This window comes from Topomyia yanbarensis, chromosome 1 (genome assembly GCF_030247195.1).
Source record: "Topomyia yanbarensis strain Yona2022 chromosome 1, ASM3024719v1, whole genome shotgun sequence".
In the NCBI taxonomy this organism is placed as follows: Eukaryota; Metazoa; Arthropoda; class Insecta; order Diptera; family Culicidae; genus Topomyia; species Topomyia yanbarensis.
In genome coordinates this window covers 213,112,400-213,136,783 of record NC_080670.1, presented here as the reverse complement: position 1 = coordinate 213,136,783, position 24,384 = coordinate 213,112,400, and the positions used below count along the sequence as shown (strand labels likewise).

The window sequence follows — 24,384 nt, the reverse complement described above, 5'->3', positions numbered from 1 at the left end:
CTAGGCTCAACTAATTTCGCCAGCTCGGCAATGTCTCGCGGAAGCTATCGCCGAAACTAAATCTAGCTAATTGGATCGTGTTTATGGACGGAATCGACCCCGACCCACCCACCAACGAGATATTGTGAGAGATCAACGCGAGAAAAGAAGGAATCACAGATTGACCTTGGAAATCGACGGCGTCTTAACCACAAACTCCCATGAGGTCGTCATTAAGCTAGGGCATCATTGCTCCTCCCTATCGGTAACTGCATCCCTCACACGGGGATTCCAGGCCAAACACTCCCGTAACTTTTTCATCCGACTCAACACAGGAATGGATTCAACCCTTCTCCGGGCCGGAGTTCGCCGATGCTCTTAGCCAAGGACGACGGAATGGATAACGTAGACAACCCGCTCCTAAAAAACCACATGAAGGCAAGGCTTCAACCGGATATGGGAGGTCAAGGAGGCAAAGGACCCGAACACACAAGAACTTCGGACCTATCAGCCTCCTACCCTACCATCTATAGGCACCGTATTCAGATGGGTCACATTGGTGGGCTTCCGAATCTCAATCCAGAAGAGCTTTTCTTCCCACTTCTACGACTTCTGGCGCAGAGTAACCGACCTAACCGATTAAAATCGACAACACCTCTCTACCATGGGTCCATCCGGAGAACCTCCAAGCTGTTACAGCTGCAGAAGCAGGCCTACTACTATCCCGGTAGACTATTGCCCTGGCATCCACCCGGGAGTGATGTCCATCCTTGAGAGAAGATCCGGGAACGGCGAATTTGGACTAGGACACCTCAGAGCGATACAACCTTGTCCCAGTCTATCCGAACTGAAGGAGTCGGACCCGATCGCCAACTCATCCAACGGCGCTTCCCAAACCCCACCCGTATAGACACGGACGAATCTAGGTAGGACAAGGAAGTCGGAATCGTGTTCAGCGACAACGGGACAATCCTTTCCCTCTGCCTCCCAGTAGTGTTCAGTCTTCTCCACTGAAGAGCTGCCATCGCCCTGGCCCTATCTAGGATACTAGCAGATACCGCAACTGTAATATTCACAGACTCCCTCTCGGAACTCTTCGCACTCGAAGCCGGCCAATCCCGACACCCGTCTATACAAGAAATCAAACTAAACGACGACCCACTCACGACGATTTGTTGGATTCCCGGGAACTACAACGTCCCGGGTAACGCGACGCAGACAACCTCGCAGCCCAGGGCCGTGAATCCAGAAGGATTCTAAGTACATTAGTTCCAGTTTTGGACGGCACTTCACACACGTGCTGAATGAAAATTTTACTGGTCATTGACAGGCTTGCACAAAATAAAAGGACACCCGAGAAATGGAACGATAGCGACGACTAGCGGGAATAAAAGATGCTCGCGAGACTACGGACAGCGCCCATCCCCCGTTTGTACCGCATGCGAGACCTGAAAGACGTTCGAACACATACTATTCAACTATCTGGAGTTCAGGGACCTACGGGAGAGACACGACCGTTCTTCAGCCCTCAATTCGTTAGAGAAGAAATCATCCTGAACTTCCTGAAAAGACTCCGACTGGGTAGGTCTCCCGCGTCCCAACAACATACAATCTTCACAGCGTTTGCTGCACAACTCCAGTGCTGGGCCCTATGCCACAGCTTCACCGAGTCCCGGAAAGGTCGTCCATGGCTTAACAAAATATCTAAACGATGAAACAATCTAGCGCCAAATCGAGCCAAGTGATGGGAAAGTTGCCCGTGGCTCAACGACATACAAAACTTTGCAAATAAAACACCACCACCACCCATAAGTAGGCCCTCCGACAGTCCGAACGAAGGACTGAGGAGGGTTTTCTCAATGGCTCAACCGTACAGAACCCATCCGCGGACCAACACTCAACTGGGACGGAGATCGAGGAGGCCCTCCCAATCTAGATCAGACCACCGGTGAAGTTTACAATCTGCAACAACGGAACCAAGGGAAAAACATTGCATTTTAATTTTTTTATAGGCGAATTACCATACTGAAAACCATCTTTCGAAATAAGGATAAGAATTAACATATTTCAGTAATTTGGGAATGAAAAGTCTGTTTGTTCAATAACCTAGATCGGGTATTCGATTGCTGACAAACACTTAAATACTCCAAAGCACTCGCACTTACCTTTGCCTACGATTAGTAGAATAACTATATTTACACCTAACTTAGCTAGCATTGTGTCCGCGGTCCGTGTGGCTTTCCTGCGAGCGAAGGACTGTACTCCTCCACCTTTCTCGATCTTCCGAGGCAGGTGCACTAATTATGCAACCACGGCGTCGGCTGTCACGACGTTTAACAAGCAATTATTTTTAATTAACCCGCACATCAAAACTAACTTTTTCCTTCGCACTTTTTTCTTGCCCTTAAAGGCATTCAATTGCACTTTCCCACACCCACACACATACACACAGCAACGCCCGCACCACCTACACCTAGAAATCAAAGCAAATTCCTCTCTCTAATTTTCTGGCGACTGGCGGCGACGTCACAGTAGGCTGGCGTACGACATTTCAAACTTTTTTTTTTGGTTTCCTTTCGACCGTTCTCACTTTTTCCCCTGGGGAACAATTTTTTTTTCTTCTCACACTTCCCTACACAGACGGATTTTGCTCACTTCACTCAACGTGCATGGCCTGCTTTGCACGGCACTCGCCGTTTTGGGGCTGGATGCAAGATTTTTCAAAATTCAATTGGAACCGTCGTAAAACAGCAATCGAACTCATTTGAACCCACACACACACACACACTTACGAACCGGAAACGTGTTCACTTTGTTAAAATGTTTTACTTCAATTCTAGACCGCCGCTGGCGGCGCAGGGTTCTTTCTATTTCCCATCATAACACCCCCTTAATCGCTGTCGCGCCGGGTCTGGCTGATAGGGGTTGACGATGAAGCACTTGGAAGAGCGAGGGGCCACTTAATTTAATTTTCTGCTAGAACAGGAGATTTTTACGTCATTAGATTATGCTCAAGTGCTGGGTTGCTTCGATCGTGTGCTTTGTTGGAACTCTTTAATCGTTGGTGCGGTTAGTGTTTTTGCTGCTGCTGATGATGATGATGGTTTTTTGTGGAAAAAAATTGGATTAGAGATAACGTATTTTTGTACAAATATTTGAAATCTTGAAGAGGTTAAAATCTCAATTGTCGAAACCCATCCGAGAACGGATGAGGGTAAATTGTTGACAGCTTTTTTATGATTTAAATCCCTCCCCATTTGTGTGCAATTTTTTAACCGCAGCGTCGACAGTGAAAAAATGTGAGCACACAAAAAAAGCAGGCAAACACTTCATCTCAAACAGAGACGAGCGTTTAACGAAGGTGTGCAGGCCCTTCGCAGTCAGCGCTTATTTTTTTCCACTTTTTGTTCATTTCGTTCATCACTCAAACACTGCAAACACTTGGTGGCGAGAGTCGACCGAGTATTATCCCATTATTCGGTGAGCATTTTTCCACTTTGTTTTTCAGATGTTTGCAGTTTTTTTTTTATTCCACTCTAGTCTGACCGACTGGAAGCTTGCACGGACGGGACTAAATTAATTTATTATCTTTCACGGCACAGCGACGGTTTATGTACAACCGTAACGGCAACGACCAGCATCATCATGAACGTCATCATCGCCATCCTGAGACAGCTGACCCCCGGTTTGTGTTTATTTTTCCCATTTCGGACGGGTTGCCGTCACCGCAGGTGACACTTCACACTTGCCGTTTGGTGAGTGGGAAATTAATGCGCTAAGTAGGCGACGACGACGATGCGTCTGACAGAGGCAGAGTGAAACACCAAGCGTTTACATCAAATCGGTACGGACAATGGAGGCGCAGGGTTTTTCGTATTTCTGTGAATTTTTTTTCGCACGCTGCATCTGCAACAATAACTCTCCGGATCTGGTTTAATTAAACAGTTTTGTCTGGATGCTTTTTGCCATCTTTTACACAATGCAGTAACTTTGTGTGGATTCTGCTGGTTCGTCAGGATGAGCACGGAGCGAAGCCACTGGAATGTCACAGTTGTACGCGGTGCTTTTTCTAGTTCTCTATGTTTAAAAGTGGTAATAGTACTCGATTGTGGAAGGAGAAGATGTAGTGCGAGTGTTAAAGAACGAACAGTGAACGATGCGTGAGAATCTATATGACCAACCGGAAGGATAGTTTCAGTTTACGGACCATACGTCGATGAAACTTGATAAATCTCGAATCGATGAAAGTTTCAAAAATTTCTCGATTCGTGTTTACAGATATGTTTTCTTTAGCCGTAAAAAAATCTGCTCGAGTTGCTTATCATTTAATCAAATCAAGATTTATAAACACGTTGAAAAGTTATCGAAGATGAAATGCGAGAAACGAGCAAAAATTGTGTTCATTCCCTTTGAAACAGTGGTCGGGTGGTTCTAATTTTACCAAGATCAAAAAATTAACTTTTTAATCTTTCTAGCTAGAGCCAAATGACCTTCAGCGAAGTTGTAGAACAATATATTTTGGAAAAGTTTGCTGAAGACATCTAAGTTCTATCTGTCATACATTTTATTTTACAACAAATTTAAAGTCGGAGCTTAGGGTGTTTCTTCGAAATACAGTTTTATTCCAATAACTTTTGCTGTATTCATTTAAAACTGAAGTATTCTTCTGACAACTTTAAGATTGTTTTAAGGCGAACAATTTGTTTCATAGCAGCATATATCTAGCTATTTCCGTTGAAAAGTTATGAGCACTTTTTCGCCAAAAATGGGGTTGTTTGGAATAACAATATCACTCATTTGGGGCATATAAAAGATAATTCTTTTTGAACTATAAATAAGGTCATGATTAGAGTTATAATTGAGCAAAAATATCAATATACAATATTTTCCAAAATTTCAAAAAATTGATTTAAAAAAATCTATTTTTGAAATATTACGTGCTTATATCTTCTGAACAATAAAAGCTAGAGTTTTAATGTATTAGAAGAAAATGTTCGTTTTCAAAAACTCTGAAAAACATCTGAAGGATAGGTTGGAAAAAAATGAAAACTGAAAAAGTTATATTAAAAATTTGGTTTTTCATGCATTGACTCTTTGTAATATGTTTAAATTACTTTCACGGTGAACAATATTAAAAAAGTCGTTTCGTTTTCATGATAAAATATTGCACTTTACAATACTTTTCTATTATTTTAAATAGTGGGTAGGGTGGTTCTAATTTTTTTAAAATAAAAAAAAATAACTTTTTAATGCTTCGAGATAGAGTTTAGCTGTCTTCCACATAATTGAAGAAAATGAAATTTTAAAAAACTTTGTCGAAGACACTGAAACTCTATGTCATGTACTTTTCCTTTTACAAGAAATTTACCAAAAAAACTTAGGGTGTTTCTTAAAAAATGGTTTTCTTTGTATAACTTTTGCAGTTTTGATTTTTCATTAAGATCACTTTAGAAATACTTTCAGATATTTTGAAGAAGAACAATTTGTCTTAATATATTGGACCTCTAGCTTCGCTCGTTATAAAGTTATATATATATATATATATATATATATATATATATATATATATATATATATATATATATATATATATATATATATATATATATATATATATATATATATATATATATATATATATATATATATATATATATATATATATATATATATATATATATATATATATATATATATATATATATATATATATATATATATATACAGGGTGTTTGGTTCATGGTTAAGAATCTCTCGGGGGGTGATAGACTGCTATATTTGGAGAAAAAAATTGTTCTACACATACCATCAAATCTCAACCATTACAGAGTTATTGAACTTTTTGTGTAAAAAACTTATTTGTCTTAAAATACCTCTAACTTTAAAAGTATACTTTGTATTTTAAATATTTCAGTTAAATTCGAAAGGTGAGAAAATTTCCTATTGAATAGTGTTCTCATATCTTTTAAGTAATTAGTTTTAATTACCTTTTAGCTGTAAAGTAGTTAAAAGTTAGTGTTTTTGAGGAGGTTTTTGCTAATTTTCTCGAAATAATGAAGTATGATTATAGCAATATCCATTATCCAAAAGTTGGGTTTTAGGACGATTCATAATTTGTTCTTGGACGTCATATTTCTATCTCTTCTCATTTCTTTGTAATTTCATTACTATACTTTTCCTGTAACCGACTTGCAAGTGCTTAAAAGACTCTAATCTAAAAAATATGCTTTATATCGTTATTTACAAGATTTCATTGGAAAGCTGAGAAAATGTCCTATCAGTGTATGTACAAATATCTTTTAGTTAAGTGTACTAAATTATTTTGTACTAAAGAAATAACTCAAAATTTGTGTTTTTTGGAGAGTTTTTTAATTATTCTAATTATTTATCAACAAAATTTATCGTTACTATAGTTCATTTGATGCCCCTTAATGTTCTCTATAACTTTTTATTTGACATTTTGTCTATATCTCTTTTCATTTTGCTGCTATTTAATAGTTAACGCAGCAAGAGCACGCCACAAATGTAGTGGGTTCGAAATCGATATTTTTGCATATGAAACGATGTGATAAAAACGATTTTGCGTCGAAACCAAAAGAGATAATTGAATGGAGTCAAAGAAAGAACTGTAGAACTTGCTGAGATGCATTATTTCTATGATAATAATGGTGATGTTTATTATTTACTATTTTAAGAAAATTAACGAAAATGCTAATAATAGCACTAACTTTAAACTAATTTACTTTTAAAACAATACTAAATTAACTTAACTGAAAGGTATTAATACATTTTTCACTGTAAAATTTTCCTGGCTTTCGAATAAAAAGAAAAAAAGTACAATAAGTGCCATAATTTTTCAATTAGAGCTGGTACTAGTGAAAATGAGATAAAAATATCCAAGTTGAATAACCCAAAATCATGAAAATAAGAAAAGGTAAGTGTATCATGTCAAAGAACGAATTAAGCAGCTCATCAAGACTAACAATCTGAATTATTAAAATGATGAGGTTAACTATTGGGATTTTCAAGAAATGAACGAAAAATCGTTTAAAATTGTTTAATTTTCAATAAATTACTTTGTAAATGCTACTTAAACTCATTAGCTGAAACATGTGAGAACATCACTCAATGCAAAATTTTCTCACCTTTCGAATGTAACTAAAACATTTAAAATACAAAGTATACTTTTAAAGTTAGAGGTATTTTAAGACAAATAAGTTTTTTACACAAAAAGTTCAATAACTCTGTAACGGTTGAGATTTGATGGTATGTATAGAACAATTTTTTTCTCCAAATATGGCAGTCTATCACCCCCCGAGAGATTCTTAACCATGAACCAAACACCCTGTATATATATATATATATATATATATATATATATATATATATATATATATATATATATATATATATATATATATATATATATATATATATATATATATATATATATATATATATATATATATATATATATATATATATATATATATATATATATATATATATATATATATATATATATATATATATATATATATATATATATATATATATATATATATATATATATATATATATATTACAAAAAATAATCTAATTTTTGAAGTAAATATTGCAAGATATAAAAAATATCGCATTTGCCATTTTTTGGTGATCTATCCTACAAATCATGCTATTTTATATGAAAGCAACAGTATTTAATGTTCAGTGCCCGAATCGAAGATAATTCTATTTGAAAAAGTTATATTTTTTATATAAAAGTTTAACTTTAAAACGAAAAATGTTAAGTAGTTGGTGTTTTAAAGCAAATTATGCGCCCTAAAATGATCTTCAAGTTGTCCAAAGGGTACCTTAGCGTAAAATAAAAAGATCAAAAGTTATAGAAATAAAACCGTTTTTTAAGGAACACCCTAAAGCTTACATATGAATTTCTCGTTCAATGGTAAATATAAATGCTAGAGCTTGCATGTCTTCAGCAAATTTGTCTAAAATGTGTTGCTCTATAACTTCATCGAAGACAGAAAAGCTCTATCCTAAACCGTTAAAAAGTTCTATTTTAAATATTGCTAAATTGAGAACCACCCTAGCATCGGTTCAAACAAAAAGAAAGGCCTTGCAAAGTACAACAACTTTGCCAAACACGTTGTAAGGCTAAGTCATTTAATTTTAGCAAAAAGTTAAAATTCCTGCTAAATTCGCACTCTGGACCATTGTGCATTGTAGCCAGGAAAAATGTTCGGAATGGTTCTTAAATTGTCAAAAATCGACAGTAAATAGCGTGTTTAAAGGCTACCGGGAAACCCTAACGTTGGATTGTGCAAAACAAAACGTATTTTAGTGAAAAGAAATGTTGTACATATACTCAAGTGCTGATGCTACCGGGACTAAAAAAAATCGAATTGTAGATGCCTTATTTGCAACGAATCAAATATGGGTGAGTCTTACGCAATAATAATATTTTTCCAAAATCAATGATCAAAATAATTACTTGTTCCATCACAACATTCGTAGCTAGCTATTTGAGTGTGACAGAGCTTCTGGTACAGCGATGTACATCAAGACTGATAAACTGAGAAGACAATCTTTGGAGCCGCTATCGGTCCTTTGCGTGCCGATAAAGACTGTATCAAAAAGAAGTTATTTTTATTTGAAATCATGAAAAAGTTCAAATCAACCAAACGTCTGAATCTTCATTGTATAAGATTGAACTTGAAATACAAATGAAATTAATATTGTTCTTTCACGAATATTCGACTTTTTAAACTGTAAGCAGTGGGTTCCCCCACTATTGTGGTTCTTGTTTGCCCGGCGGACCCTAAGTGTCAGGGCGGCTCAGGCGCTTCTTTCAGAATTTCGAATTTTCGTAACACAGCAAACCAAAAAAAAAAACAAAATATTATTACTTTTACTGCGTATATTTCCTCCAACTCTTCCTTGTGGCTGTCACTACTAATCCGCTACTGCTGGTGCTGGCAGTAAGTTGTTTCGTCCGACCGGCCGAGACTACAACGGCGTCCTTTGTTGGAACCTCCCTAGCGACGGTGGTGATAAATCTCCAGGTCGACCACTCACCGTAAACGAACCCGGAAGTCACCGCAATGAGTCTTTTTGCGCCCTGCTTCGTTATCCTTGGCGATTAACTGTGGAGGAGAGCTAGACTCGTTCGACTGATCCTCCACAGCGAGAACGGTCGGTGTTTGTACACACGAGTGCCTGATCCATGAATCGGGCTCTTTTCGACAGGAATTTTATCTGTCGCACTCGCGCACTCTACCAGGGTAAGGTGGGGCAAATCCGACCGTTGGGTCGTTGTCGTGTAGAGCATTGAAAATAATTATAATGGTGGCATGACAGCATTTTATTAGTCTAGATTGAGAAGCTCAAACGACAATAAGTGTGTTTTTACAACTTTTGGTTTGATTTTTGTGCATCATTGACTACAGGATATTTCTGATAGTTAAAGAGATTGCATAAAAAATGTAAGTGGATTTAGATTCTTTGATTAAAGTCCTACAAAGTGCATAGATGAATTTAGTCCAACTTCCTTTCATATTTTTTTATTTGCTTCGTAATGAAAAATGACGCGGTGGAACAAATCAGACCTCTAAATAGTGAGGTAAATCCGACCGCCTTTTCTGCCAAGTAAATGTTTATTTATCAAATTGAATTATATTTTTTTATTATTATTTATCATTTTCTTGCACAATGGTTCATAATTACAAACGAAAGACACAAAAACGTGAATAATATAGTATTTGTCGAGAAATATCTGCGATGCAAATGGGAATATCTTTACGTGCTACTGCTCGTGATTTTGACATTCTAAGATTGAAATTGAATTCCATTTTCTTCATGTTACAATTCAATAACATAACATTTATTTATTTATTATGGAAAAAGCATAAAATTTGGGTAATATCTGTACTAAATGAACCAAAAACATAGGCGGGTGGGTTTACCCTACCATTTTTAAAAACAGCAAAAATGAACTTTTTCGTAAAACTCAAAATTTTCCCACGATGCGAATAAAATGCTAGATATAGAAAGTCTAACCTTTTATTTGCTATATTAAACGACTTGATCCGATGTAAAATGTGCATTTTACAGCCAAAACCATTTACTAGGTCGGATTTACCCCACCTTACCCTACCATAAACCGTACTCAAGCGCTCCCGGGAAACACTAAGGTTGGATCGCGTAAAAAAAAAACAAACGTTGAAGTGGAACATATGATTGGAAACTACGAACGAAAATCATTGGGGTAGTCAAAAAGAATCTTGGGATCATTTTTGGGTATTAGTTGGCTAGAAGGGATCTGGTACATAGACTCTAATGCTGCTCCTATCAGATGTGCCAAGAAAAATCGCATTGTAGATGCCTTATTAGCAACGAGTCGAGTATGGGTGTGTCTTACGCAATAATATTATTTTATCAATGTAAGGCGCTCTATATCGACGGGCTGGTATCGGTCCAAGGGATCAAAATATTTGTTTTTTTCCATCACACCATTCGTTTTTGAGTGTGACATGCAGGGCTGTACATCGAGACTGATATACTGAGAGAGACAATATTTGAAGCTTCGATCACTTCCTTTGCGTGCTGAAAAATATTGTCTTGAAAATAAGTTATTCACATATAAAAAGTTCTAATCAAACAAATTATTCTTTCACGAATTTTCGACTTTATAAACTGTAAGAAGTGGGTTACCCCACTACTTAGGTTCTTGTTTTCCCGGCGGACCCTAAGTGTCAGGGCGGCCTAGGTGCTTCTAACAGAACTTCTGACTTTCGTAACACAACAAACAAGCAAACAGACAATAAATTATTTCGTCCGCACGGCGGGAGTTCTACAACGGCCGAATTCTCCCGATTTTCGTTGGCTGCTCCGGTTGCGGTTCTTAACAATTAGTGAGGAAGATTCCCGGAAGCCACCACAGTGATCTTCCCGGGGTGTGTCCCTTTATCCGCCCTACTTCGTTCTCCTTTGCGATAAGCTGTAGAGGAAAGCTAAACTCGTTCGACTGATCCTCCACAGTGAGAACGGTCGGTGTTTGTTCCTTATTGTTTAGAGGGGGAAACGAGAGCACCCCTTTGCGGTTAGCTTTCCCTCTATGACGAACCAACACTACACACACGAGTCACTATCCGCCTCACACATCACTTTTATCCGAAACAAAACAGCATCACCTCAACTGTCATCAAGGCAGCATACCCAGCACATACAATAATGTTCGATGAGTTGAATTAGTGGATTGATGTCTTTTTCAACGAAATGTATATCCATTTACAGAGAGTCAATTTAGAGTTGGTCTGGCGTATTCCGCCAACTTTACATCTGGCCAAAGCAGTGGAGGGATATTACGGCTCTCATATAAAGCCAGCAACTTACTCTGTAGGCACTCAGATCGGTACTTTTCCATATTTATTGTTCCGGCAGCGTAAAAATGGTAGATTTCAAACCGCAGAAACATATTGCTTGCCAAACCAGCATTTTCGACTAAAGTTGTCCACTAGAATAGGCTTGCCCAAAATCGTTTTCATTGTTCCGTACGACGGCAGAATAATGTGGCTTTTCCGGCTCTCTTTCATATAGTCGCTACAAATCTCACAAATACAATTTCCGAGCCCTTGTTGCAGTATGGTGCTTTTGTTCTACACTTGATATGGTGAGGTATCCCAGAAAACCGGAAAACACCGCCATGTTCTTCCAGGACAAAACCACTATCCTGCCAACTTCGTTATTTTTGGGTGTTAGTTAAGGAGGATAGTAATGATCGTCGTACGGCAAAAACATGAGTTGTGTAAGTAAGTTTTGTTTATTTTGCCTTCTTTGAAGCATGAGCTGTTCATTCCGATTTTGAACAACCCTGAGATTGCTGGAGTTGCCTAGCTAATTCCCAGCCCTTCCAGCCAGCGTCACTCCAGCTCTTTGTTTGGTAATTAAGAGGAGGTCTTCCAGCTTGTACACTCAGGAATACTGCCAAGTTAGTCATACTTCCTCGTAGTATACTTTCCAGACACGTCAATGCAGTAATATCGGCTACGACATAATTGCACTCATCGAGATGTTTAATCAGGTAATCGGATCTGATTGCGAGGTACTCAGATGCGTCCGATGCTCTCTCAACAGCCGTAAAACATCAGGTGGTGGTGTTATTAGATTAGATGTGCGCGATGGGCTCAAAGTTCCGCACCTATCTGCCGTTTTTGATAAGCTAAACCACGATATCGCAACGCGCAAAAATGGAGATCAGTGGTATAGATCCTACCCCAAAGACAGAGAGATAGCGTCATAGTTGTCATAGGAGATTGTCAGGCCCCCATATTCACTTCCACGTCAGGAATACCTCATAGAAAGCCACTTGGGACCGTTGATGTTTCTGCTATACTTCAATGATGTACATCTAGTTCTTAAGACTCCAGGATTTTCCTTCGCGGATGATCTTAAGATGTTTCGCATGTGTGTGAACTCGAAACTCGAACTGACTTCTTCACAATAACACAATTGATTGATGTCTTTCTCAACGAAATCTATACCGTTTTGCGTGAGCCAATGGAGAGTTGTTTTGGTGAACTGTAGCGACACCATATTCGACCCTAATGGTTCTCTTATAAAGGCAGCAACTTTTTCTGTAGATACTTAGATCGGTACTACAAAAACGTAGGAACATATTTCTTGCCATACCAACACTATTCGATTGAATTTCTTTACTTTAATCGTCCTGTTCGCATCGCTTTCATTTTTCACTACAGCGGTAGAATACTATTGTGGGGTCTGGAATGTTTCTGAACCCTTTTCTGTATTTTGCTGACTTCCTTGAAGTTAGTGTGACGTGCCGGTAATACCCTCGTAGTTCAAAAGATTCGTAGAAATTTATGGGTTCTCCCATGATTTCGCCGAATTTTAAAATTTTACGCTTGAATTTTCTGTTCTATTTTTATATTCTAATAGCGTGGGTTTTAAGAAGCATATTCCGTCCTTGCGACTTTTATTCTCGGTTGCTCATGTAGACATTAGGACCAAAAATAAAAATACTACACTGTTATCATATAAAACGACTGGAAATGGGAGACGTCCTGTTTCTACAGAAGTTCTGATTCTTTGTTCACTGTGTTGTATGGAGAAAATTGTGCTGACAGACACATCATCTACTTTAATAATTTGGGTTCATCGTTTCGTATTCATCTCATTAGTATCTGACAGCTCAATTTGTTTACAATTAATCTTAATCCACCATATATATTTATTAACAAATCATGATTAAAATACACAATTCATTTTATATTCACAATTATTTTTTCATTTTGCAGATCATCTGTATCAAACCAAAATGATTAATACCTTCGAAGCCGTGATTATGACCCCGCATGGATGTAGTCCTGTGTTCGACATAAAACGAATTTCTAAAACATATTCGAAATTAAAGTGGTTGATGTTTACCAAACGAGCTTTTGCGCCATATCAGAACGACTGTTCGAGTAATCCGTCAATCGTATAAGCAAATGTAATATTTCGTAGTGATAATATCACGGCTCCAAACAACTTAATAAGATAAACAAGAGAATTTCTTCGAAGTTACACGAATAATTTTTGTGAAATCGTTCACCTGAAAATTTCATTATCATGTTGCATAAAACTGAAAATGATTAGGGATACCTTCTAAATGTCACAAGCATGTAAAATATAGATCGTGAATCATGCACTAGGAATTATGAGCAAGTTCACGAGTACATGAAAAATATTTCATGATTTCATTAACTATTTCACGAGCACGGATATTGGATCCTGACTAATATATTTGGAATCATGAAATAGTTCATGTAGATTGAAGGTTTTTTGAATAAAATTTCGAGTTTCGTGAAAAATATCACGAAAGAATATCCAGAATGCTTTGATTTTTTGTACTAATATTCCTAAATCTATTAATAACATCATGAGGTAACCTTTGGTTTTATGAATAATCTCCATGAACTTGTGATCAAGTTCACGTACAGAAAATCGATTTGGTAAGGATATAACGGAAAACGTGACCGGAGTTTACAAAACAAAAACAAATGTTTTCAATAATAAAAGCGCTATGCGAGCGTTATTGTAGGGAACGTGATTATCCCAGAATTCGTGGCATTTTTTTCACGATTCTGGTAACAATTTTATTCCGTGCAGTATACGTTTTTCCTTCTTTATGGCATGAGCTGTTCTTTATATGATGATTGACCTGCTTATTATATTCCTTTCTCAATGATGATTTGCAATTTAGATTACAACACATCATATTTGGATCGCCTGTCGCAATCAATTACACAAAAAACCAGCATAACCGAGGCCAAGGAACCGAAGCGGCGCCAAGTCGCTAAGGATTCGCTGGACGAGGTGGTCGCCGACCCGCCGTTGGAAGCGGCGACCCCTCGCAAGCAAACCTATGATCCACTCGGTTGCCCGACTTCCTCAGCCATAGGGTTTATAAATTGGTTTTATTTATTTATTTATATTTTTTCTATTTATTTTATTACAAATTGTTACATTGCTTTGAAAGTGATGAACTAACTATGATTGGTATGCGATATTTTTAATTCTATATAGAATATTGATAAACATATTCTAAATATATTACAAACTATTTTCCAGGCTTATATGATATTTAAAAAATACAAATTCACCTTTGTTTGAACACTGCCCATCCTATAAAGCTTTTATTTCTAAATATATTAGCAGTTATACTTGATTTTTCGTTCCTTGAAAGGTTCAAAAATTTGGTTTGGAATTTTTAAGTTATCCGACCTTTTGTCTTTCAACATATATGTCATAGATTCCACAAATCTTGCTACCAATTTTAAAACCAATTTAAGTATTCGTTTTACAACAATTTGAATATTGAATGTACACAATTTAACACCAATTTTTCGAGCATTAGTAACATTTTTACTATTTCAGTGCACACTTCAAACTTTATGCATTTCTATTATATAAAATTTCAGTAAACGTTTAGCTTATGTTAGCATCGATGTTTTCACTGACGGCATCTATTTTTACAGATTTTTCTAATTATTATGAGCTACACATGGTCGGTGTTAAGTCAGACCGGACTAAGTCGCAAAACATTAAAAAAATGAGATAACGATAACACCGGATAAAGAATTTCTTCAGCTACATTCGACTTTTGCCAGATTTGAAATATGTAACCATAAACAAAAATTATTGCAAAAACTAATTTTCAATTATAACGTAGAGGATGCTACGATTCAAACTTTAAACCCGTTTTTTTCGAAATCAATATTTTGTCACTTGGTCCAGTCTGACTTAACACCGACCACATGTTTTGGCGCAAATTTAGTACATATTTTATAAAATGTTGAACAAATTTTGCAAATTATGAATACTACGACTGGGATACGACGTTGTGAACATTGATGAGACTGCTGTCTAAGTCATTAAGGGGTTCAAAGCAAGGGTTTCGTACTATCCGACGTTTCTGTCTTTTGTGATGGCCATTCCCAAGGGAAAAACGGTAATTTTATTTCCCTAGAGAGAGGCCATCACCAAAGGTCGAAACGTCGGGTAGTAAGAAAATCCTTATTTTGATTTTTTTTAAAGACTGAGACAGCCGTCAAATGCTACAAATTTTACGACAATGTGTAGGGCAAGTTATTCAATTTATTACAAAATTTCATTAATTTTAGAACAAATTAAAAAAAACTAGCACAGACTTTGGAATAAATGTTAATATCCATGTGACTAAATTTGATACCAAATTTTACAAAATAATATAAAAAAAAATTAACGAAAAATTCGCATGGGAAAATTAAATAAGAAACATTTTTTTTTGGTGAATGGTTTTTTTTGACAAATATTAATTCAATTTAGTATATTTTAACATAGGTATTTCTCAAAACTGATGATTGAATCACACATTGCCACACTGAAAAATTCGTCGAATATTATCGTTTGCCACGAGTCACGCCTTTCACGTAGGAAGCGAAGCCAGTACCGGAATTTCAGCACTGTCCGGTGTCTGTCATAATAGAAGATTTACACGCTGGCTTGCCAAGTCACTTCCAAATAAACTCTAGAACTGATAATCAATGCATCCTCAGCTCGTACGGTAAGTTATATCTCACCGGATCAGCATGGTTTCTTGCCAGTTTGGTCAGTATTAACGAAGCTGTTTGAATCTAAGCTAACTTACATCACTTGCATGGAGAAGGATTTCTAAGTTAGTTAGGAGCGTTAGACAAACTTACGACGTGACTACGCTCTTATCTTACTCACACAACGCTTTGTTTGAAACTGAATTCTTGTGTATCGACTCCTTTCATTTATAGATCAGATGTACCGCAAGGTAGCAACCAGGATCCACTGCTTTTCATATTGTTTTTGATGGCGTAGCTGCAATAATAGGTTTCGGATGAAAGATCACCTTTGCAAACGATCTCAAACTGTACTTAGACATCCAGTCAGTCGAGTCGACTACAAGCGCTGTTCCATTTGTTAAGTGGTGCCGAAAGAATCAGCTTGCTGTAGACATATTGCCAAATGATCCGTGATGACGTTCTCGAGTTCGTCTCACCGGTTTTTGAATTTGCATTTCAATTTAGAATCAGTGCAGAAAAGGCTAGCTCTTAGGAATTTGTCTTGGCGTGATTCGCAAAACTTACCATCGAATTGTGACCGTTTACAACAATTTAAAGGGTGTACGGTATAAAATTGTATCACAAAAGATTCGTTATAATTCACCAATTCAACCGATTGTTTTCCAATTTAAAAAAAAGAATAACGTAACTTCCTCTTAGCACTGCTCATAAGGACTTGAACATTTGGACCAACATGTTTTTGTGTGGAGAATTATTTTTTCCTCATTTTAGCGTCCATTTTCACTTCCTTAGGATACTTCCGGAGTGCCTGCTTCATGATGACCCAGTATTTCTCAATTGTGTAGAACGATCACGAGAACTCAGAAGTGAAAGTAGACCCTTTTGCAGCTATTTTACAATACATCTGCCTTTTGGTCGTTCCGGATTTCACGAACGAGGTGCTCCGCCTTCCACATAAGCAAATTGCTTGCCAAATCATCTATTTTTAAGCAAACTCAGACACCTTCTACTTTCAAACCTCTTCGGAGATGTTGAACGTATGACAAACAGTGGAGAAAGGTACCAAGGATACTGCCGAAAATCTGCTTTCACAGTCTCGTCATCCATAATGAGACAATACAGTTTTGGCTAAGCTTAGAGCTTTTGAACCTTGTACGTATTTAGTCCTTCACGTTTTTTTTGGCATCCTACCGAAAAGTGTTGCTTGCATGCAGTTTTATCGTCGTTTCGTATTAATTTCATCAGTATCTGACAGCCGACTTGATCACCAACTAACATCTAAACAACCTATCTATATCCATCATACGTATTCATTAACAATTTTGGACATGTCTGAGTATTTGCTTATTACACGTTAAATTTACAACTGTATTAATAATAAACTTTTGCTATTTTTCTCACTTTACAGACCCTCTAGGAAAAATCATTATCACCATCTTCGGAGCCGCGGTTAGACAGTCTTGTGTGTGATTATCAAGCGACTAACGAATGTGAATCGAAGTTAAAAAAAAATTCGTTAGTCAAAAAACGATTTTCTAAATCACGGTCATACGATGACAATTAAAATAAATTTAAAATAAAATATTCCGTAGTGATAATATCACATTTCTAAATAGATCAGCTTAAACTAGAATAAACAAGAGAGTTTCTTCGAAATTCCAGCGGATGATTTTTTTTTTGGTCGAAAAACGAAATTCTAAAAGATGTCCGAAATGAAAGTGCTTGGTCGCAGTTTTGTTCCGTGAATTGTAAAATAGAAAAACGATAAGATTTAAAGTTGGCCGGAGCGTAAATATTAATCCGTAATGATAATATCAGGCTGTCGAGAATGTTGCTTGTATATACTAGGTAGGGACAGCTATAAGTTTATAACCGAAGTACTCAAAGTAATGGCAAGGATTTGAAGCTTGCCACAGATAAAAACTATTGATAAACACAAACTAACAGTATACGTTGGTTGTATTTGGTTAAATGCTAAAACTTATCACTTTTTTCTATCTGGGTACTCCTATTTCGACAAACTTCGCAGTTAATTCATAGTGATGCGATCAAACAGGCTAAGAATCCTTCCTGATTGAGCTCAAATGTCAAATGTTAAAATTAACTTTGAGCAGAAATTCTGGAGAAACCGTCATATCCCAAGCACGGTGCATAGCAGTCAACAGCTGGCTTTTGATCCCCAATCGTGGAGAATTCATCTGTTACCCATCGAATGGAAAACTCAGACACTGTTTCAGATCCTGCAGTATTTTCCAGACGGCAAATGCGTCAGCTTGGAAAACAATCATTTTTGAGGGTAATCCATTGATTCGAAAATCTTGAAAGAGGCAAATCTTTTTGAAATCAAGACTGAATTGGATAATGTAATCAATCAATTTAACTTCTGAACTACCTATCTTGAATTTTTTTGATTTGAATGTAGCTTAAATATTTCTTTTGGATTGTACTGTCCCTTGACTTTTCATCGATTCGAAGGTTTTCTTTTATTTAAAAACATCCATTGGATCTCGAAAAGTAATCAAAGATTGAGGATTCTTGTCAAAATTTTCTTTTTTGAAAATTTGTTGGAAAATGATAGTTTCACAGTTGTTAAAATTTCGTTTCTGATAAATTCTTCTTCTTCAAAAGGAAAAATATTAATGACGATGAAACTTTATCACATAAATTCAGGAAGAGATTCTCGGCTTAAAAAGTTTGTGAAACTATGAACTATTTTGTACAACTCGGTTGATTTGACCAGTCTGATGTAAAATCACTAATTGCGCTTTAATACTACTGTATAAACGCACATTTGTAAACAAATAGCAGGGCGTCACTTCCACTGAATCCATCACCTCTCGCATTCCTAATTAAACCGACAGCACCAGCAGCAGCTTCATAACCCCACCAAAACCGTTAACAGTAGGCCACGCTTTTCACACCTAATCGCTAAATCATTTCCACGCACTTCTTCCACCAAAATAACACACCGCAACCGCAACTTGAGTGATATCACAGGAAACTAACCTCACTTTCGCTTTTCTCACAAGCAAATCAATTTTCACCAAAAAACAAAACCTCTTCGAAAATCAAAGTCACACACACACACACCGGATCGACAACGCTGTTCCGAGACAGCGTGAAATATGTGAGGTCGGAGGCGGCGGAAGGCCAGCTGATTCAAATCCCCATCCCCGGTGTTCACTCACGCGTGTTCTCACGGGTTCGGTTGAAGCTTGGCTCTAGATGGCCTACGTAGTAGTATCCGGTTTCGTTTTGCATACAAATTCCATCGTTGACCGCGCGTGTGTCTATCGTGTAGGTACGTACCGCAGCCAGTATCGGATTCGGACCCTTTCGCGACCGGTTCGTTCAGCTGTCATCGAATAACTAACCAAACTAGCGCCCGCCAACCAGCTAACCGGACGGAGTAGGCTGCTTTCTTTGACGAGTCACTTTGTCGGGTAACAAACTGTGTTCTGGAAAGCCGACAGGCGTGCTTGTGTTACCATTTGCCTCGTGTGACCGACGATCAGTCGGGCGATGAAAGGAGAGAATCTACGGTATGCTGTTGGATGAATGGATGAGTGAGCGAGATCACTGCTGGTAGCGGGCGACGGTGCGTTCGTGAGGGGAACAGATGAGGGATGCTCTGAGCGCACGCGTATAAACAATTGTGCGAGAATGCATACGCTTGCTGCGATGGTACGGATGACAGTGCAAAGCGGAATGGTGGATTGAAATTGTTGATATTGGGAGCAATGAATGGGTTTTTTTTGTAGGAGTATTGTAACGTGTTTGAGCGAATTGGGTAATATTTGCAATGCCAATATTTTGTGTTAAGTGGCAAAATGCATGTTTACATGTTTAACGGGAATGTTTTGTATTCTCCTTCTGTTAAACTAAATGTGTTTATAACCAGAGAAATAAAGTAAAGCTTCATGAGTTGTATAGTTACTATAACAAATTGTTTAAGGTCTAGGACCTAAGTAAGCTTCGCGTGATATTCAATTTTTTAAACTAATCACATTTTTTCCGCAAAAACATTGCCCTCTAAATAGAAAATACTGTGTCAGTTATGTTTAATCGAACGAACGATTTTTTTACATTCGGATGTATTATAAGAATCGAATTAAAAGGAGAAATTAATCAGTTCGTATACTTCTAAGAATTTTCAAACGGAAACAAATTAATGGCGATTTCGCTTGAACCTGAAACTGAGTCAGATTCTAACCCCAACTGCTGTCAGTTCATACATTTTGACAGCAGTTGGGGTTAGGAACTGACTCAGTTTCTACATTACATGGGTCAGCGTGCCCCTCAAATGCAAAATAGAAACACCATTTTGGAAGCTTTAGACATTTCAGTTCTAATTTTCCCAAGACTATTTGACACATTCATTCAATTTTTTCCAGAAATTTGAGACCGAAATGTAGAATTTGCTGTAGAGAATGTTGCTATTGAGAAGATGACGGCTTACCACCTCGTTTATTCAGATTATTCAGGAGCTCTCGTATAAACTAAATCCTCTAAAATATCCTGAAATGTATGTCTTGAATGCCTACCTACACCAGTATGTTTTGTGAAATATCCTCCACTAACTTCACGCAACTGTATGACTACGTTAGGCAAGATAAGACTGTCCTGCTAACTTCAATCGACTTCAAGGCATTTATCTTCTCCAAATCAACCTGATGTTTTGGCGTTCTTTTTATTAAATATGTATTTATTTATCTTTTTTGTCATCAGATACAACGATCTCAACTAATGTTACAAGGAAGGATCAAAATATATTTTTTGTCTGCCGTCATACATTATAAACAGTGTGACGAAGTCCCACAAACTTCGCTAGATTCTAAAGCTAGTCAGGACTTAGTGTAGAAGCCCAATCGGATCTGTTGAACCTCTAGATCAATACTTTAGGGTAATTTGGCGAACAATACAATCGATAAGGTTTGATTTAGTTCTTCGAAGCTGAATTGATTAGAATAAATAGTCTGGGCATCGTGCAAGCATTTTTTTGAAGCTCAAGACCTAAGTTTCAGAGTAATTTGAAGTATATTCGGCAAGTTGTGACGAACTTTTCTGATGCTTGCTAAGTGCAAAACAATTAGGCAACAAATCGTTCAAAAGTGAATAGAATCGGTAAAACATTCAGATTTGAACAGCAGGACGGTTTGGAGAACTCGGAATATCTCATACAGCTTGCAGTAATATTTATAGATTTAGTGAAATATCTAACTCGAATATTGAGGGCTTTGTAATAGTCTTTCGTTCACTTATAATTCTTAAGATTTGAAATCGTTATCATTGAGACACCTTTTCGTAACTTTCATAGACAAGTTATTCCCAATTAATCCGTGATCGAAACTTGTGAACTATACAGACCTGGCGTTACAATTGGTGTTTAACTAGTTTAACCATAGCTTCCAACAATCCTTCGAAATGTGTGGACCTTAGATGCACTGAAGCGTCAAATGATTCTTTCGTATGTTTCATCAGACGGGGTCTACGATTCATCTTGCAGTATTCGGCAAACATCGTCCATAGAGCCTTCAATGATCTTTGTTATCGAAGTACAGGTTCGTCGGTAGTCCACGACTAGACTGGGAAATGAAACGTCGAAATGCAGACAAAGCTGCTGATATAGTGCTTTGTTACAGCAGCTCTCTTGTGCTGCTTTCAGGTATGTCCAGCATAATCCACGCCAGAAATGTCAAAGCATCGACTGAGCGAGACTGGATTCAGAGGCAGTTGCCCGATCTGTTGAATGGTCGGAACAGGTTGACGTCTGTCGCAATGGAAGCAGCTACGTAAGGTGTTGCGTGCGGACCAGTCGTCGACCATGGGCTGCCCAGTATTTATCTCGGTACCTTGACTAGTTGGTACGCGGTAGGATTTGATCTTTGAAAGAGTGAGAGGTTGATTTCCAGGCAATAAAGCGAGATGTTTAAATAAGAATAGCTGATCTGAAAGTTTTTGTCTCGCTCCTAAACGAATGGATCCCGCAAGGCCTAGAAACGGAGTCAACAGGTGGATTGAAGAACGCTTTCCGGCGGCCTTGTTATTCTGAATCTCCGCGAGGAGTGCATCTGCCTGTGCCAGCCGAGTTAGTTTTTGTTCTACAACGTTCAGCGAGATACTGAGAATCAGACCAGCGGAGATGTAGACCTTCGTAGAACTAAAATATAGCGATGGGTTGATAGCGCTGCGTTTCACACGATTTCTTCTGACGACGATTGTGATTAATTTTCTTTGTTCCTCTCCGTCTTCTGGGTCTTCAGAGAACGTACCAACAACGTAGTTCCAAAAGGTACCATAGGTGGAGCCTTTTTAACTCCGCTACTAGGCTCGCCACGAACGTTTTCCAGGTGATAGGAGTTGCTCGCAGCCACTGAAGAATTACGGGTTGAGTTGGACTAAAATTATAAACTGGTAATGGGAGTTTGAAATGTCTCGACGACTCGATTTTTGGAAGCAACGAGTTGACTATGAATCTGTCCAGATAAATCGACACATCTCGCAGTCGTCCACGTTGATTGCGACGCATCGAATAACGTATGACGCTGGATGATGGAGCTCAGTAGTAGAAGGGTGTAACGGTTGCCTGGAAAGTTTGCTTGGGTGTTACATAGTTTCAACGGATGACAGCCGTCCACGTTCATAGTGGAAATCCAGCTTTCAGCAGGACTTGACTGAGTTCTGTGATGGATTGTGCTCATCCGATGAGGTCATCTATGTAGAAACTTTTGAAAAGCTGGTTCCGTCAGCGAATAGAAAGCGTCTTCATCAGTAGCCAGCTGCTGTAGCGTGCGTGTGGCGAGAAAGGATGTAGAACTCTAATCATACGTTACTACCAACAACTCATAGCACTGGATTAGATCTACTGCGTCAAATCTCCACAAAATTATCTGGTAAAGCGCATTTTTGGGATGGAGCCAAATTTGCTGATTTATTTAGGCGATATCACTCGGCAATGCTGCGCGGAAAATCCGGAACCGAAAGCTAGTCATTAGGAGATCGTCCTGGAACCTACTGGCAGATCTTCAAAGCCTGCACAAGTTTTAACCGACGTGTCGAAAACCACTTCTTGCCACGTTCTTCTCGTCTTGTAGTGGCAGATTACAGCTGCAGACAGGATCTTTTATCTGCAAAAGCCATACTCACGTTGGTCAACGGTAGTAGATGAAGCCTTGTCGAAGAAAAAGGACCTGCACAGTCTCCGGGTTCTACGTGGAATTTTGTTATGCCGTTCGAAATCGTCGACGATCCTCTTTGCAAAGAAGCTATAGTTCCCTTCTTCATCCATTGGCTTTCCAGCATCGTCTGTAGAAGTCGTTTCTTCGAGGATACGACTCGAATACCTTAGAGGCTTCACCCGTTATCGCTGGCTTAGAGTAGTGGCAGTTTCTGAATCTCTGGAACATTCTGATTTAAATGGATCAACACTAGAAATGTAACGTGAAAAGCCAACCCTTCAAAATCTACGTTTAGTCCAGGCAAAATGATCGTCGGAAGTTTGAGACCCTTAGGATTGTAGGGAATCGTAGAAGAGGAGTACTTTAAATCGGATTGCGTCCAGGTTTTCAATCCGTAGTCCCCTAAACGATAACTCCATATTCTAGAATTCTGCGTACTAGACTGATGTACAGTGCCTCCAGGCAATAGACGTCGTTGAAATCTCGGGTGTTTCGTTTGATGAGTCCTAGTACTGCATAGGCTTTAGCAGTTAATGCAGTGTTCGATGAAACGTAGCTTATGGTCAAGTATAACACCAAGGTCCTGGATGGATGAAACCCGTTCTACTGAAGCAACCCAAATCGCATACTTAAACGTAATTGGTGAGACTATTCGTGTGAATGTAATTATGTTGCATTTCTCAATGTTTATAGTCATTCCGTTTCTATCACACCAACCCATGATCCTATCGATATCCATCTGAAGTGCACAGCAATCTACCAGAACTGCTACGATGCAATAAATTTTCAGATCATCTGCGTACATCACATTACAAGATGTCAATTCGCAGTAAAGGTCATTCACAAAGAGCACGAAGAGGTGTGGCCCAAGGTGACTCCCTTGAGGTACACCCGATGTGATGTCGAAAGGATCTGAAAGTGCAGTTCCAAGTCTCAGCGATGCACTGCGGTTTAAAAGGTACGAAGAGATCCAACTGGTCAACCAGTCGGGAAATCCAATTCGCCTCAGCTTTTCATCAGCGAGCTGACGAGTAACAAGATCGAAGGCTTTTGAGAAAACTACATACACCCCTTCAATTTGTTGTCGTTTTTTCTAATTTATCAATCAGAGTTGACACATTGCTCATCCGGTTCGT

At 38.0% G+C, this 24,384-nt stretch overlaps 1 protein-coding gene across 14 annotated transcripts in view; it reads right to left on the bottom strand.

The window, feature by feature from the left end:
- Window positions 1-19,448, bottom strand: part of LOC131691735 (carbonic anhydrase-related protein 10) — a 57,568-nt gene extending 38,120 nt beyond the window's left edge. The window contains exons 1-2 of one of the 14 annotated variants that reach the window (XM_058978383.1): window positions 18,992-19,448; window positions 2,145-2,955 (exon numbers count right to left, since the gene is read on the bottom strand). In XM_058978383.1, coding sequence (XP_058834366.1) covers window positions 2,145-2,196 — 52 coding nt within the window. In that variant the 5' untranslated portion in view covers window positions 2,197-2,955; window positions 18,992-19,448. Of the gene's footprint in view, window positions 1-2,144; window positions 3,068-18,991 lie in introns of all 14 variants that reach the window. The other 13 variants (XM_058978369.1, XM_058978421.1, XM_058978350.1 and 10 more) reach the window with 13 other exon arrangements.
- Window positions 19,449-24,384: the final 4,936 nt, after the last annotated feature.